Source organism: Buteo buteo, chromosome 1 (genome assembly GCF_964188355.1).
Source record: "Buteo buteo chromosome 1, bButBut1.hap1.1, whole genome shotgun sequence".
Classification (NCBI taxonomy): Eukaryota; Metazoa; Chordata; class Aves; order Accipitriformes; family Accipitridae; genus Buteo; species Buteo buteo.
In genome coordinates this window covers 36,363,812-36,376,077 of record NC_134171.1, presented here as the reverse complement: position 1 = coordinate 36,376,077, position 12,266 = coordinate 36,363,812, and the positions used below count along the sequence as shown (strand labels likewise).

At 41.5% G+C, this 12,266-nt stretch overlaps 1 protein-coding gene across 4 annotated transcripts in view; it reads left to right on the top strand.

Moving 5' to 3' along the window:
- Window positions 1-12,266, top strand: part of SNX25 (sorting nexin 25) — an 89,843-nt gene that overhangs the window by 25,037 nt on the left and 52,540 nt on the right. For all 4 annotated transcript variants that reach the window (XR_012650355.1, XR_012650356.1, XM_075027441.1 and 1 more), the window contains exons 4-5: window positions 8,965-9,137; window positions 10,029-10,215. Coding sequence is in view for 2 of the 4 variants with exons in the window: in XM_075027441.1 (XP_074883542.1) it covers window positions 8,965-9,137; window positions 10,029-10,215 (360 nt within the window). In the remaining 2 variants the exon portion in view is untranslated. The remainder of the gene's footprint in view (window positions 1-8,964; window positions 9,138-10,028; window positions 10,216-12,266) is intronic.

Sequence of the window (12,266 nt, the reverse complement as noted above, 5' to 3'; positions counted from 1 at the left end):
CTGCAGGGTAGAGAGGGTAGTATTTGGCTGGGGCAACTTGATCCCAAAGGTAGAGGAAGAATTGATTTCTGCAAATACAGATACGTGGTGTTGCAGGCTGCTGCTGGCAGGTTGACCGGTACGTGACATCTGATGGGATGCTCAGAAGTCTTTCTGTGAGTGTGTGCCCAGACTTGCAGCATAAGTCATAACTTCACAAAATGGATTCTTGGGGGCTGTAGGCTACATGCAGTGCTGATTTAGAACCCGTATTTAAGGGCTCAAAGCTCTTGGAAAGTGTGAGGTGGGGGGGAAGTGCTGTGGGGAAATTGCTGTTTGAGTGATCAGTGTGACAAGCAATTTGGGGATTTAAGTTCATATTGCACAAGTTTTGGTAATATTCCTTTTATTTTCTATGTGTTACTGACATGGTAAGGAGGGAGATAACTCAGTTCTTAATTTTCTTGACCCATGTGAATACCTTTGCTCGTGTAGATATATAACTTTTATTTTTTGTGATCACAATATGTAGTGTGATAAGAAACTGAGTAAAAATAAAAAGTGCTGCCACCACAAACTGATCAAGAGCAGATTGATGCAAAGGGAATTTAAGCACTTGAGATTTAACTTGTTTAATCCTATAGATGCATCCAAGTTGTCAGGATAGCTACTAAACACCTCCCACAGTTCTTGTTTTTCTTTTATAATTCCATTTGCCACCCACAAACCAGGAATACCAAGAACTGCTTATCACAGCCTCTGGAAAAGAATATCAAGAGGATTAGTATGAAATTGTAGAGGTTCGTTGCAATGGGAGCAGCTGTATGAAAGTGCTGAGAAAAAAATAGTCACGAAAAGCCAAGGTCTGAGCATGTTATTAAAGTTAATTCATGGGTAGCACCAGGTCTAAAGCTCACCATTGCCTTCAAGCTTCAGTGTGGGAAGCTTGGGTTTCCTGTTAATGATTGAGTATGACCTAGATACCACAATAAGCATTAGGACCTCCTGGTGCTGATATGGTCATACCACAGCTTGTAAGCTATTCATACATTCGAGTCTGTTATCAACATGACATATCAAATGCTATTTCCTGAAAGAGGTAACTGTGACATATATAAATTATATGGTTATCTTCACAGTAAATATTAGATAAAGTGATTTATAAAACTTGCTGATGTATCTTGATAAAAATGGCAGCTGTGGAAATTTTGGTGTTGGCTTTGTCCTTATTTTTTGTTGTGCTTTTTGGGTTTCGTGTGGTTTGTTTTCAGAGGTTTTGGTATGTTTCTTTTTTGTTTTTTTTTTAGTAGGTACTTTTTTTAGGTGTGTTTATGATGCTGGCTTGTAAAGGTATAAATGTTTCTTTTATTTCTTAGAAAGTTCAAATAGATCGAGCAGTTTTCATTCTGCTGCACTAGCAAGAAGCTTAGAGATCTGAGGGCGATACAGGTGAAGAGATGCAGCCTGCAGGTGGTTTTGGTGGTTCTCAGAATCAGTTTAATGAAAGCATGTGGTGAGTGTTGAATGTACTGATGAAAGTCATTTAGAGTTACATGTGCACATCAACTCACAATTGCACTGATTGAGACTTAAATGTAACTCTGCAAGACTCTCTCTTGAAAGACTAATTAAGGAAATAGCAAGGCTGAAGGGAATGTTTTGTGATTTATTTATTTATTTAAAGAGAAAGCACCTTTACATAATTTCCTGTGGAGTTGTAATGTTTTTACAGACTCTTTGGTGGTCTGGGATTTTTTTTGGGGGGGTGAGGGGGTGGTGTTCTTTTAATATTATTTATTTATTTGCTTGCTTCCTATTTTCAAAGCAGGCAGATTTATCTTGTTTGTCATCATTAAGTTCCTGGTCATGCATGTCTCCTAATCAGTGTACTTATTTTGGGATTTCTTGCCCTTGAACTGGTGGTACTGCCAACCCCAAACCTGCAAAGTCCCAAGTTGCGTGGGTATTGTAAGTGATAACTTTGGGGCTGGCTTTTAATTTTTTTCACCCCCTTTAGGACTCATTTTTAAGCTCCTCCATGTCATCGTGAGGGTTGAGACTATACAAAAATAAAGACAATGTTTCATGTCAGGAGCATATACCCAACCACAAATATCAGTTGTCTTTTAATACTCCTGACTGTAATGAGTCTTTACAATACAGGGAGTTACCAGATGGTTCTAATTAAGACTGTGGGTATCTAGAGTAGATCCTAGATAAAAAGAGGTATTTCTATGAGGTCCCTGTATTGGGAAACCTGGAAGCCCAGTCATAGATGATGGTCCAGTATTACAAAACTGCCATGGGTCCTGCGTTCCTGAGAAATGAGGAATTGGTGTTGAAGAGGTGTTGGTATTGGCTCAGAGTTGCTTAGTTATAGCATGGGAAGGAAATGATGGTATTTCTATAACGTTGGCAATGTTTTAACTGCTTGTCTTCAGGAATACCGAAGCAAATCTGCTGTTTGGCTTTCCTTTATAAAGTGCTGGATGAACTCGCAGGTTTGCAGCAATAGGGGGTAAAGTCTTAGTATTGATGATGTTCAGCAGGATATACGTTCAGTAATTGCATGAAGCAATCTCAGAGCAGGGGATAGTTACAGCAGGTGTCATTTTGGTCCCAAAGAAAAGTGCTGCTTGGAACAGACCCGGTACAAAGGAATTTGCTTTGGCAGGCCCTACCTATGGATCTATATTCACAGACCACTGCCTGTTCTTCTACTGGTTTGGGGGGCAGCTGAAGGAAATCCCTTTGCTTTCTGATGCTATGAAGTAACATCGGATAGCATTAAAAATTCAGAACAGGCTTAAAAGATTTCATAAAATGAAACTTACAGAAAAGAAACTTAGGCAAAATTAAGGCTGGCTTTGTAGCTCACGGCAGAGTGAAGAGGAATATGACCTGTAAGCATGCTGTGGTAAAGCATGAGTTCTGTCTACTATTTTAAATCACTGAAGTCACCCCCATCTTGATACACCAATATATGTCATTATTACTTCAGTCTTGATTGTTCAGGAAGACACAAATGAATTAAGTTGCCACTTGCCATTATTTTTCAATCACCTAAAGCAGATTAAAAGAGCCTGGTTTACAAAGCTTGTATCGTGCCTGTTTTGGAACTGTTTGCTAGAGTGCCACATTTATGTTAGTTCGCTGCACACAGTTGTGCTCAGAATTTATGGATAATTGGCTGGGCTTTCAAAGTGCTCTCTAAAAATATCTGCACACAGCAAGAGTTTTCTCTGTGTGTACTTGCATGTGGATTGCAGCTAAGTTTCAGCTTTTCCTGTTGGTCTCTGCAAAATGAACAGAGCCTTTCTTTACGCTTGATCACATTCCCACAGAGTTGAAGATCAAAGTATTATACCAACCTGTAAGAATATGCCTGATCAGGACATCTTAGCTCCTGCTCCACAATAGTAATCAGACTTGGTTTGGTAGCTGAGCAGTGCTGTTAATACTTCTGTATTCTGCTCCTTTTTTTTTTTTTTTATGGTTATCAGTGAAGGGATGCTGTTTTCTGGGCAGACCTTTCATTGACACACAATGTATTCTCCCTGCAAGCTGATCAATGGTTATATTGAGGCAAACAGAAGTGTAATGCTTCGTGTATAAATGCAAATGAGGATATAAGCCTTGGATGTCTCGTCTTGTCTGTTTTACCACTGGCATATTGATTTATTTTGTAGCTGTTAAGCCTCCCCCCAAGCTTCCTCTATTGCTTTCAGTCTCCCCTTTATTTCTCTTGCCCAAACAGCAATGAAAACTGCAGGATTTGTTGACACAACTGTTTGGCACTGATATGCAAAGCTTTGAATATCCTGAAGACTTTGTTTCTCTATTCTTTTCATAAAAATCTGGTGGGGTTCTGTGCCTTCCCTTTTTGCTTATTAGTTCGCATTTTAGGTACACTTCAGCTAGGAGAACAATTGAAAGAACCCCTCTTTAGAGAGTCCTGTCATCTTAAGTAATGGAGATAATAATGCTCCCCCCTTGCATTCCTGTAGGCAGGAACACAGACAAATGAGAAGGGTAAGAATCAAATATTTGACTTTCTCTTTGTTTATTCTGTTCCGTTTTCCATTTGTGTTCTGCTGGCTGTGTATCAGAAAAGTCCTGGCATAGGTCCAACTCAGCTAAGCTGTATGTATTGGCTGTTGACTAGGAATAAATTTGTACAATAGGGAGACAAAGATAATGAGAAATGAGTTCTCTTGTGTGGATGATAGTATAGGTGCAGTTAATGCTTCGGGGTGTTTGCAGTCCCAAACAGACTGGTATTCCTCAGGAGACCTGTAGAGAGGCATTGAAGGCAAAGAAGACTAATCACAGTTTAGTAAAATTTTATGTGCATTATGGTTCTGTTTCGTGCTTTGCACATGGTATGAAAGTATACCTTCATCTAATCACTATGCATGATGTCCCACAAATAAGGTAAGAGTGTCCAAAAAGAATGGGTTTTGTGAGTTCATGGGCAAAAAAGCAATCACCACTTGCTTTTAGTTCTCACTCTGTATTGTTGTTGTTAATACACAGGAATCAGTTGTTAGGAGAAGTCAGTTTGCTGGTAGCCAACTGATGTTCAGTGTAGGTCATCCTGTTTGCCAGCATTTTGCATATGCTTCTGGCTGTGTTTCTAAGTGGCCGAATTTGGGTGGACCAACCTGTCCAGAAAAGGAAGACTTTACTTCCCCACTAAGAGGTCGCTGTACATAAATGACCCAGACTTTCTGTCTGCCAGTAGTCTGCCTGGGATGTGTCTGGTTTTGGATAAATAATGAATGCCTTTAGGGAGAGCATGTGATGGGAAATGTTTGATGCAGCATAGAGGAGGCTGTAGGATATGTCCAGAGTATGCAAGAGGAATGGAAATGCATTGAGGTAAATAGCTAGGTATTCAGCTGCCAGAGAGAAAAGAAAAGATCCTGCCAAAACAAGATAAACAGCTTTCTGAGCTCAGTCATCTGCACAACCTGCACTGGTTGATAATGAAGACTACACATCATCTTCATAAACCACTACTCCTCAGAAGAACAGAGTATTTACATCCAAGCTGTTCCAAGGAACTTGTTTTGAAATTTGTCTTACTTGTAACAATTGAAACTCTCTCCATGATTCACATTTGAAAACTAAGCATTTGATTTGAGATTGAGTAAGAGGCTTCAGTCAAATCGAAACCAAATGTCATCTTTACATTTCTGTTGTTCTGAAAATTAATTTAAAAACTAATTTTGGTCAGCTTGAGAAAAATGACTTGTGTTATTAGAACAGAATTAGAGCTATTGTTAGAGTGTTGTTACTATTCCAACGTATTTGCTCCCTCCTGGACTGACTAGCAAATATCAGTTTTTATACAATGCTGCCTGTCACTAGTGTCCATATAGTGGTGTCTAACTGAAAACTTCTGGTTTGACTGTATGCAGTCCTTGGTCACTTTTTCACATACAGAGGCAATGGGCTTGGAGCAGCTCTGTGAGTAACAGTCAGTTGACTCTAACCAGGACAGCAGCCTCCAGCTCTGAGAAGGACACAGAGGTTATAGAAGATGGGAGGAGGCACTGGTATGAAGATGTGACAGTTCTGAGCCTTTTTAACACCTTAGAGCCTTCAAGTGAAGACCAGTGCTGGCTGCCTTTGGAAATTACCGTGGTGCCTTTCAGGTGACACTGCGTCTGTCTTGCTGTAACCACTAGCATGGGTCACCTTGCTGTTAAACTGTAAGTCTGTGATTGGAGCACATCAGGCATGTGGCCACGAAAGAACTGCTAGGGCACCTTGTCTCTGCTTCTACAGTCATTTTTGTATAAAGAAGAGGCACTGCTGTGACCTGCACTAAGGACTTGCCTTGGCACATCAAGTCGAACATGTTGAGAAGTCCAGAAAACCATCGGCACCTCCGAGGAGATGAACCGGTCAGTATTGGGCACAAAATCAAGATGGGGGAGGTTTGCTCCCTGTTTCTTTCAGAGCTGTGATCAGAAGAGCTGTTTGTGGGGAGTCTGCAAACAACACAGACTGTGCTGTCATGGGCTTGCTCATCCAGCAGCACGTTGCTGTGAGTGTTCAGTGGCGCACAGCGCCCACCCAGTGCTTCATGCTGCAGCAGTGGCACAACCACCCCTTCACTGTGTTAGCTCTGAAAGACTCTGTCTTGCCATCTTCCCAAAATGCACCTACCATGATTGCCAGGAGCAGGGAGGACGTACTTGCCTGTTCAGTGGCAGGAAGAAGAGTTTATACTACGTTACTGTATAGTATAGCACACTATACCTGTCCTAACTCCAGTACTGATGTACTTGCTTGAAGTTAGAAGCCTAATTCTTTCACCAAGTGCAAAGTGAAAACAGCAAGAAATTTTGGATTTCCTCCATTCGTTAGTATCCAGCTTGCATAACCCTTACAGTTAGTGAGTGGATTATAGTGAATGCCTTCCCCAGCAGGCTAAGAGTGATTCTGGCTGATAGTATTCTCCTGCTCTTTCTTGAAGCTGAACCAGAACTAGCCAAAGGCAGGCAAGATGGACCCTGACTCTGAAGCATTTAGGATGATGGAGGAAAACTGTGACTTTGTTCCCTAGTTATTTTTTTTTTAATCTGTGGTGATTTATTGAGATATAACATGAGCACATTCCAGCTTCAGCCTACTGATCAGAGGACTCAGCTTGAGGCAAGTTCTCATGTCTCTTTTCTGAATCGTTCTGTGATTTCTGCATGCCTGAGATGCTCAGATCCAAGCAAGTGGTGTTAACCTGATTTGGCCAAGAAGTAACTCACCAAATCTGTGATCTGGCTGAGAGGTGACTCATATGGGACTTGGAAGATGCAAGTTCAGACCTATCAGACTGAGTAGAGCCTAAAGTCCAGGGCCTCTTACCCGCTCTGGGGTGACCATACTGCCCACAGGGGTATTGCCCCAAAGGTGGGGTTGCACACACACACGGAGCCCCTACAGTTTCATGCTTTCAAGTTTCATGCTTTATGTACCAGTAACACTGGTACTGGTAACAATATGGTTGGCTCTCACTTGTCAAACTACTGAGGGGACTTTGCAAGTTTCTTTGCGCTTTGGGAGTCAATTCATCTTACCCTGTTTGCCATCACAATTCCACCCTCTTTCTAAATCTGTGGGTGGGTTTTTTAAATCTTTTTCTAAATTAGTTTTCCACTTAGTGTAGATGGATAATGCCAAGTCTGTTACTATATAGTATCTTGCACAGACCAATTTGATGTAGCCTGCAGGTGGCAAGTTGAAAACTGCTGTTCTAGGAAAAGTCAGGTCAAACAGGCCAGTTATTTACTGGGAGATTTATTTGCCAGTAACAAAGGAAAGATGGTAACTTCGGTATCTAACAGGTAGGCCTGTTTCTCAAACTAGATATGATCCCAAATCCTCTGCTTAAAGGTTCAGGTCTATAGTTAGTTTGCTCTACAAGAATGTATCTGCTTCTTGAGTTTGTGTCGTGGGTTGACTGTGGCTGGATGCCAGGTGGCCACCAAAGCCGCTCTATCACTGCCCCCCTCAACTGGACAGGGGAGAGAAAATATAACGGAAGGCTTGTGGGTCGAGACAAGGACAGGGAGAGATCACTCAACCAATTACCATCATGGGCAAAACAGACTTGACTTGGGAAAAATAATTTCATTTATTACCAATTAAATCAGAGTAGGGTAATGAGAAGTAAAACCAAATCTTAAAACACCTTCCCCCCACCCCTCCCTTTTTCCTGGGCTTAACTTCACTCCCCATTTTCTGTACCTCCTCCCGGCCAGCGGTGGTGCAGACGGATGGGGAATGGGGGTTGCAGTCAGTTCATCACATGTCTCCACCGCTCCTTTCTCCTCAGGGGGAGGACTCCTCACACTTTTCTCCTGCTCCAGCGTGGGGTCCCTCCCACAAGAGACAGTCCTCCACAAACTTCTCCAATGTGGGTCCTTCCCATGGGCTGCAGTTCTTCATGAATTGATCCAGCATGGGTCCCTTCCACGGGCTGCAGTCCTTCAGGCACAGACTGCTCCAGCGTGGGTCCCCCATGGGGTCACAAGTCCTGCCAGAAAACCTGCTCCAGTGTGGGCTCCTCTCTCCACAGATCCGCAGGTCCTGCCAGGAGCCTGCTCCCACACGGTCTTCCCATTGGGTCACAGCCTCCTTCGGGAACCCACCTGCTCCGGCGTGGGGTCCTCCACAGGCTGCAGGTGGAGATCTGCTCCACTGTGGACCTCCACAGGCTGCAGGGGGACAGCCTGCCTCACCATGGTCTTCCCCACGGGCTGCAGGGGAATCTCTGCTCTGGCGCCTGGAGCATCTCCTCCCCCTCCTTCTTCACTGACCTTGGTGTCCGCAGGGTTGTTTCTCTCACATATTCTCACTCCTCTCTCTGGCTGAAGTTTGTTTTTGTTTTTTTTTTTTGGGGGGGGGGGCTGTCCCCCTTCTTAAATATGTGATCCCAGAGGCGCTACCACCATCGCTGATGGACTTGGCCTTGGCCAGCGGTGGGTCTGTCTTGGAGCCGGCTGGCATTGGCTCTGTTGGACATGGGGGAAACTTAAAGCAGCTTCTCAGAAGCCACCCCTGTAGCCCCCCACTGTCAAAAACTTGCCATGCAAACCCAATACAGTTTGTCTTGTTCAATTTTTCAGAACAGTTGACAAGATTTCACTGTAAGATCAGTGATGGAACAATTGTTTTTTTATTCAGAGAAACTTTTCCTCCCACTTGCTGGGCTCTCTATTTGATACAGTTTTAAAATACTGTATTTCTCTTTTGGCAGGTGAAAACATTGACAGGACAAAAGAGTTTGGAAATGTATCTTATCATTATTAAGAAAAATTAGCAGGAAAAATGTACGTGGTTTAAAGTGTTTCTTTACTGAAATTACTTACCTCATAATGGATTTTGGATATTTTATCAATTAGTGACTAATCATGATGCCACTGGTATGTAAGTTCTTTCCCTTTTTTCCTTTCTTTCTCTGCCCCACCCCCTTAGGCAGGAAGATCCACCGAGACCTTTTTTGCTGCACCCATGCTTGAGGAGCTCTGATGAAGAAGTAAGATTCCTGCAAAAATGTTCTCAAATTCTGGTGTATTGTCTCCTACCCTCAAAGGATGTCCAGTCTGTCAGCTTGCGCATAGTCCTTGCAGAAATACTTGCAACAAAAGGTAGATCAAAGATCAGAGATGATTAACCTTTGCACCTGTACAATATTAGTAATTACAGACTTCATTATGTATAAGTCTTGATGCTCTGCTTTTAAATACTGAAATTTAATTTCTGTGATAACCAGTAAGACACTTCATATTCTCAAAATCAAGGATATACTTACTTGACTCTCCTGACTTGATGCCAGGCTGTTTAGCACCTTTCAGGATAGAAACACAATTTTTCCATTCCATTCTTCTGTTTGTTTTTTTTTTTTTTCCAGAGGAACATTTTTGCAGTCTTCCATGGCATTATTTTTAGCGATTAGATAAATAATTCTGGCCTTTTATTTTATTCAGATATGTAGAATCCATAGACTTAAGGATGTGATTATAACTGAATCATGATACCAGATTTAATTAATCTTTTTAGACTTTGATTTATCCAGTGTGTTTTTTTAATTGAGGGTTTTCTGTTTTGCTTTTTATTTTATCAGCTACACTTTAATCTGATTATAAATATACTAGTCATTTTTTTATGTCACTGAAGTCAAATTCAGAAATTATGAAATCTCAAGTATATTATGCAATTCAGTTTACTTTTAATTTTCATTTATAGTGGCTGTAATGTCATAGCCTTCAAGGCAGACAGCAGAAAGAACAAAAACACTTGGAATTTTCCAAATAGAGCTCAGCTTTGTCAATGTACATCAATTTGTGTAATAGAATAAACAAACAGTTTTATCAAGAAGGTACATCCAATCTCAAATGTACTATGTAGTCCGGAAGACTGGTTTTGGATTTTTACCAACTTGCATATTTATTTTTGCCTTTTATCTGCAGTTTTCTTTTGAAGGACAGCAGTTATTCTTCAGCATAAGGATTTTGTTTTAAAATATTTTTCCTCTCCAGTACTGAAACCAGTGGTGGAACTGCTGAGTGATCCAGATTATATTAACCGAATGTTACTCAGCCAGCTGGAGTACAGAGAACAGATGAATGAGCATCAGAAGAAAGACTACACATATGCTCCTTCTTATGAGGAGTTCATCAAGCTCATTAACAGCAGCTCCGATGTTGAGTTCCTGAAACAACTGAGGTATTTAATGTTTCACTGTAGCTCATTCAAAACTAAACATGCTTCTTTTGCCAGCCCATTACTGAGGTTTGAATGAATTGTGATTTTTCTTTTTAAATTCAATTTTAGATTTCTTTTTCTTTTGGTGAAGCAGAGACAGTAAGGATGATAAGCCACAACATTCGTTAAATCTCTAATATAGTTAGCTTTTTAGATCAGTGGCAGAAAATGTTAAAAAATTCCACTTAGTAGTATGCTGGAGGTGACTACTGTTGAAAGGCATACAAGACCCTTATTTACAGCTTGCCTCTGTGGAGTTAGATAAAATAATATGTTGGATTTCCACTAGTGTATAGTGATCTCCTCATTATCTTTATGAAGTATGGCTGGCCACAGTGGTCTGATGACTGAACCATAGCGACCCTATGGACACTGGGCATTCAGAGCAGGTTGCTGTGATTCTTTGACATGGAAAGAGGGGTTTGAGTTCCAGCACTTTTTACCACTGGATCAGAGGTTTTCCTGAACTGTTGCAGGGAGGTGTTTCCTAATTGCATCCTTCTTAAACATGTTAATGACCTCTGAAGAATTCCTTAAAGACCGAAAAAAACCCCACTGAGCTGCTACATATCATGAGTTTGTTTGATGTTCCTGTTTTCGAATGCAAACACCACCTGCTCACTTTCATACTAACTTCGCCCCCCCGCCCCATCTCATCTCTTTTTCCTTCCCTTTTTCATCATAATATGAGATACTGCTTGCATCTCAAGCCTGCTTGCCCAAGTACAAGGTGTTTACGCTTGCCTTATCTTTATAGCTGAGCTGCTTCTCCTCTGATCTCTGGTGTAAGTGAAAGGATAAGGAGCAAGTGACTGGGAAGCAGGCAGCAGAGATACTGCTGTTGTAGGATCTCCCTAGATGTCCTTGAGTTGGTTTTGCTGAGCACATCAAAGCTTTGGAGGACTGTTGAAGCCATTTCCAGAGTGTTTGTTCTAATCTGTTACCACCAGCCAGAACTGGTATTTTTTCCTCTTCCCTCACTCCCTTCAACTGCTGCTGCAGGTCAGCTGTCTCTCTTCCTAAATGGCTGCAGCAACATCTGAAAGACACAAGCACAGCGATCCCATTTGGTGCGCTGTCATTTGTTGTGACCTAGACCTTCTGTTAGACTCGGCTCGATCAGGCCAAGTGAGGGTTTACTGAGATGGAGTATGTGGGCTGCATAAATAACATCTTACTTTCTCTTGTTCTTCTCTTTGATTCTGAAACCACTTGCATTTCTGAGATAGGAAAATGCATTTAGGTGATGGTGAAATGATTTTGTTGCTTGGCTACTTACTGTTCATCTGCTGTAAAATTTGCTCTTTGCTCTGGGCCAGCGTGCCTTTCCTGAGAGCAGAAATTAGTCTCTATTAAACTCTGTCTAAAACCTAATTGACATCGTATTTATTAGCATAATCACACTAATGGATGTGCTTATTTTAAAAGAAACCCAACTCTTCTGTTGTTGTTGTTCAGGCACATTAATGCTCAGTGTGCTCTCTTTTTAGCTGATAAGTCGCTTTAAATTGTGTTCTCTAATATCAGATAGCAGATTTGCTTTATGAAGTAATGTGGTTTTGGCTGCACTTAGGTTTTTCCTTTCTAGCCTGTGGGGTCCAACTACCATCATCTTGAGCTGTGTTCCTCTGCACCCTATGTAATGTTGATCAGTCTGAGCTGATCAGTATTTGAATGGTAAATGTCTAAGAAAATGTATCTTCTTTTCAAAGAGAAATAGTATTTGATTTTGGAGTCAGTGCTCATCCTTCTTCTGTTTGTATAGAGCCAGTCTCTGGGAAGGTGGGTAAAGAGCGTTCCCCTGTGGGAGGAGGGATTCCTGTTCTGCTTGTTCTCTAGCACTGTGGGAGCACCTGGAAAGATGGGCCAACCTGTAGTCATCTCAGTTCCGTAGTGTATTTTGCAAAGCTTTCATCATTTACCAGTAAAAGTTTACAGATTTATGTCAAGGAAATGAAACAGCGGTCCCTATATGGATGGGGGGGTGTGATATTTTAGATCAACAAACTAAA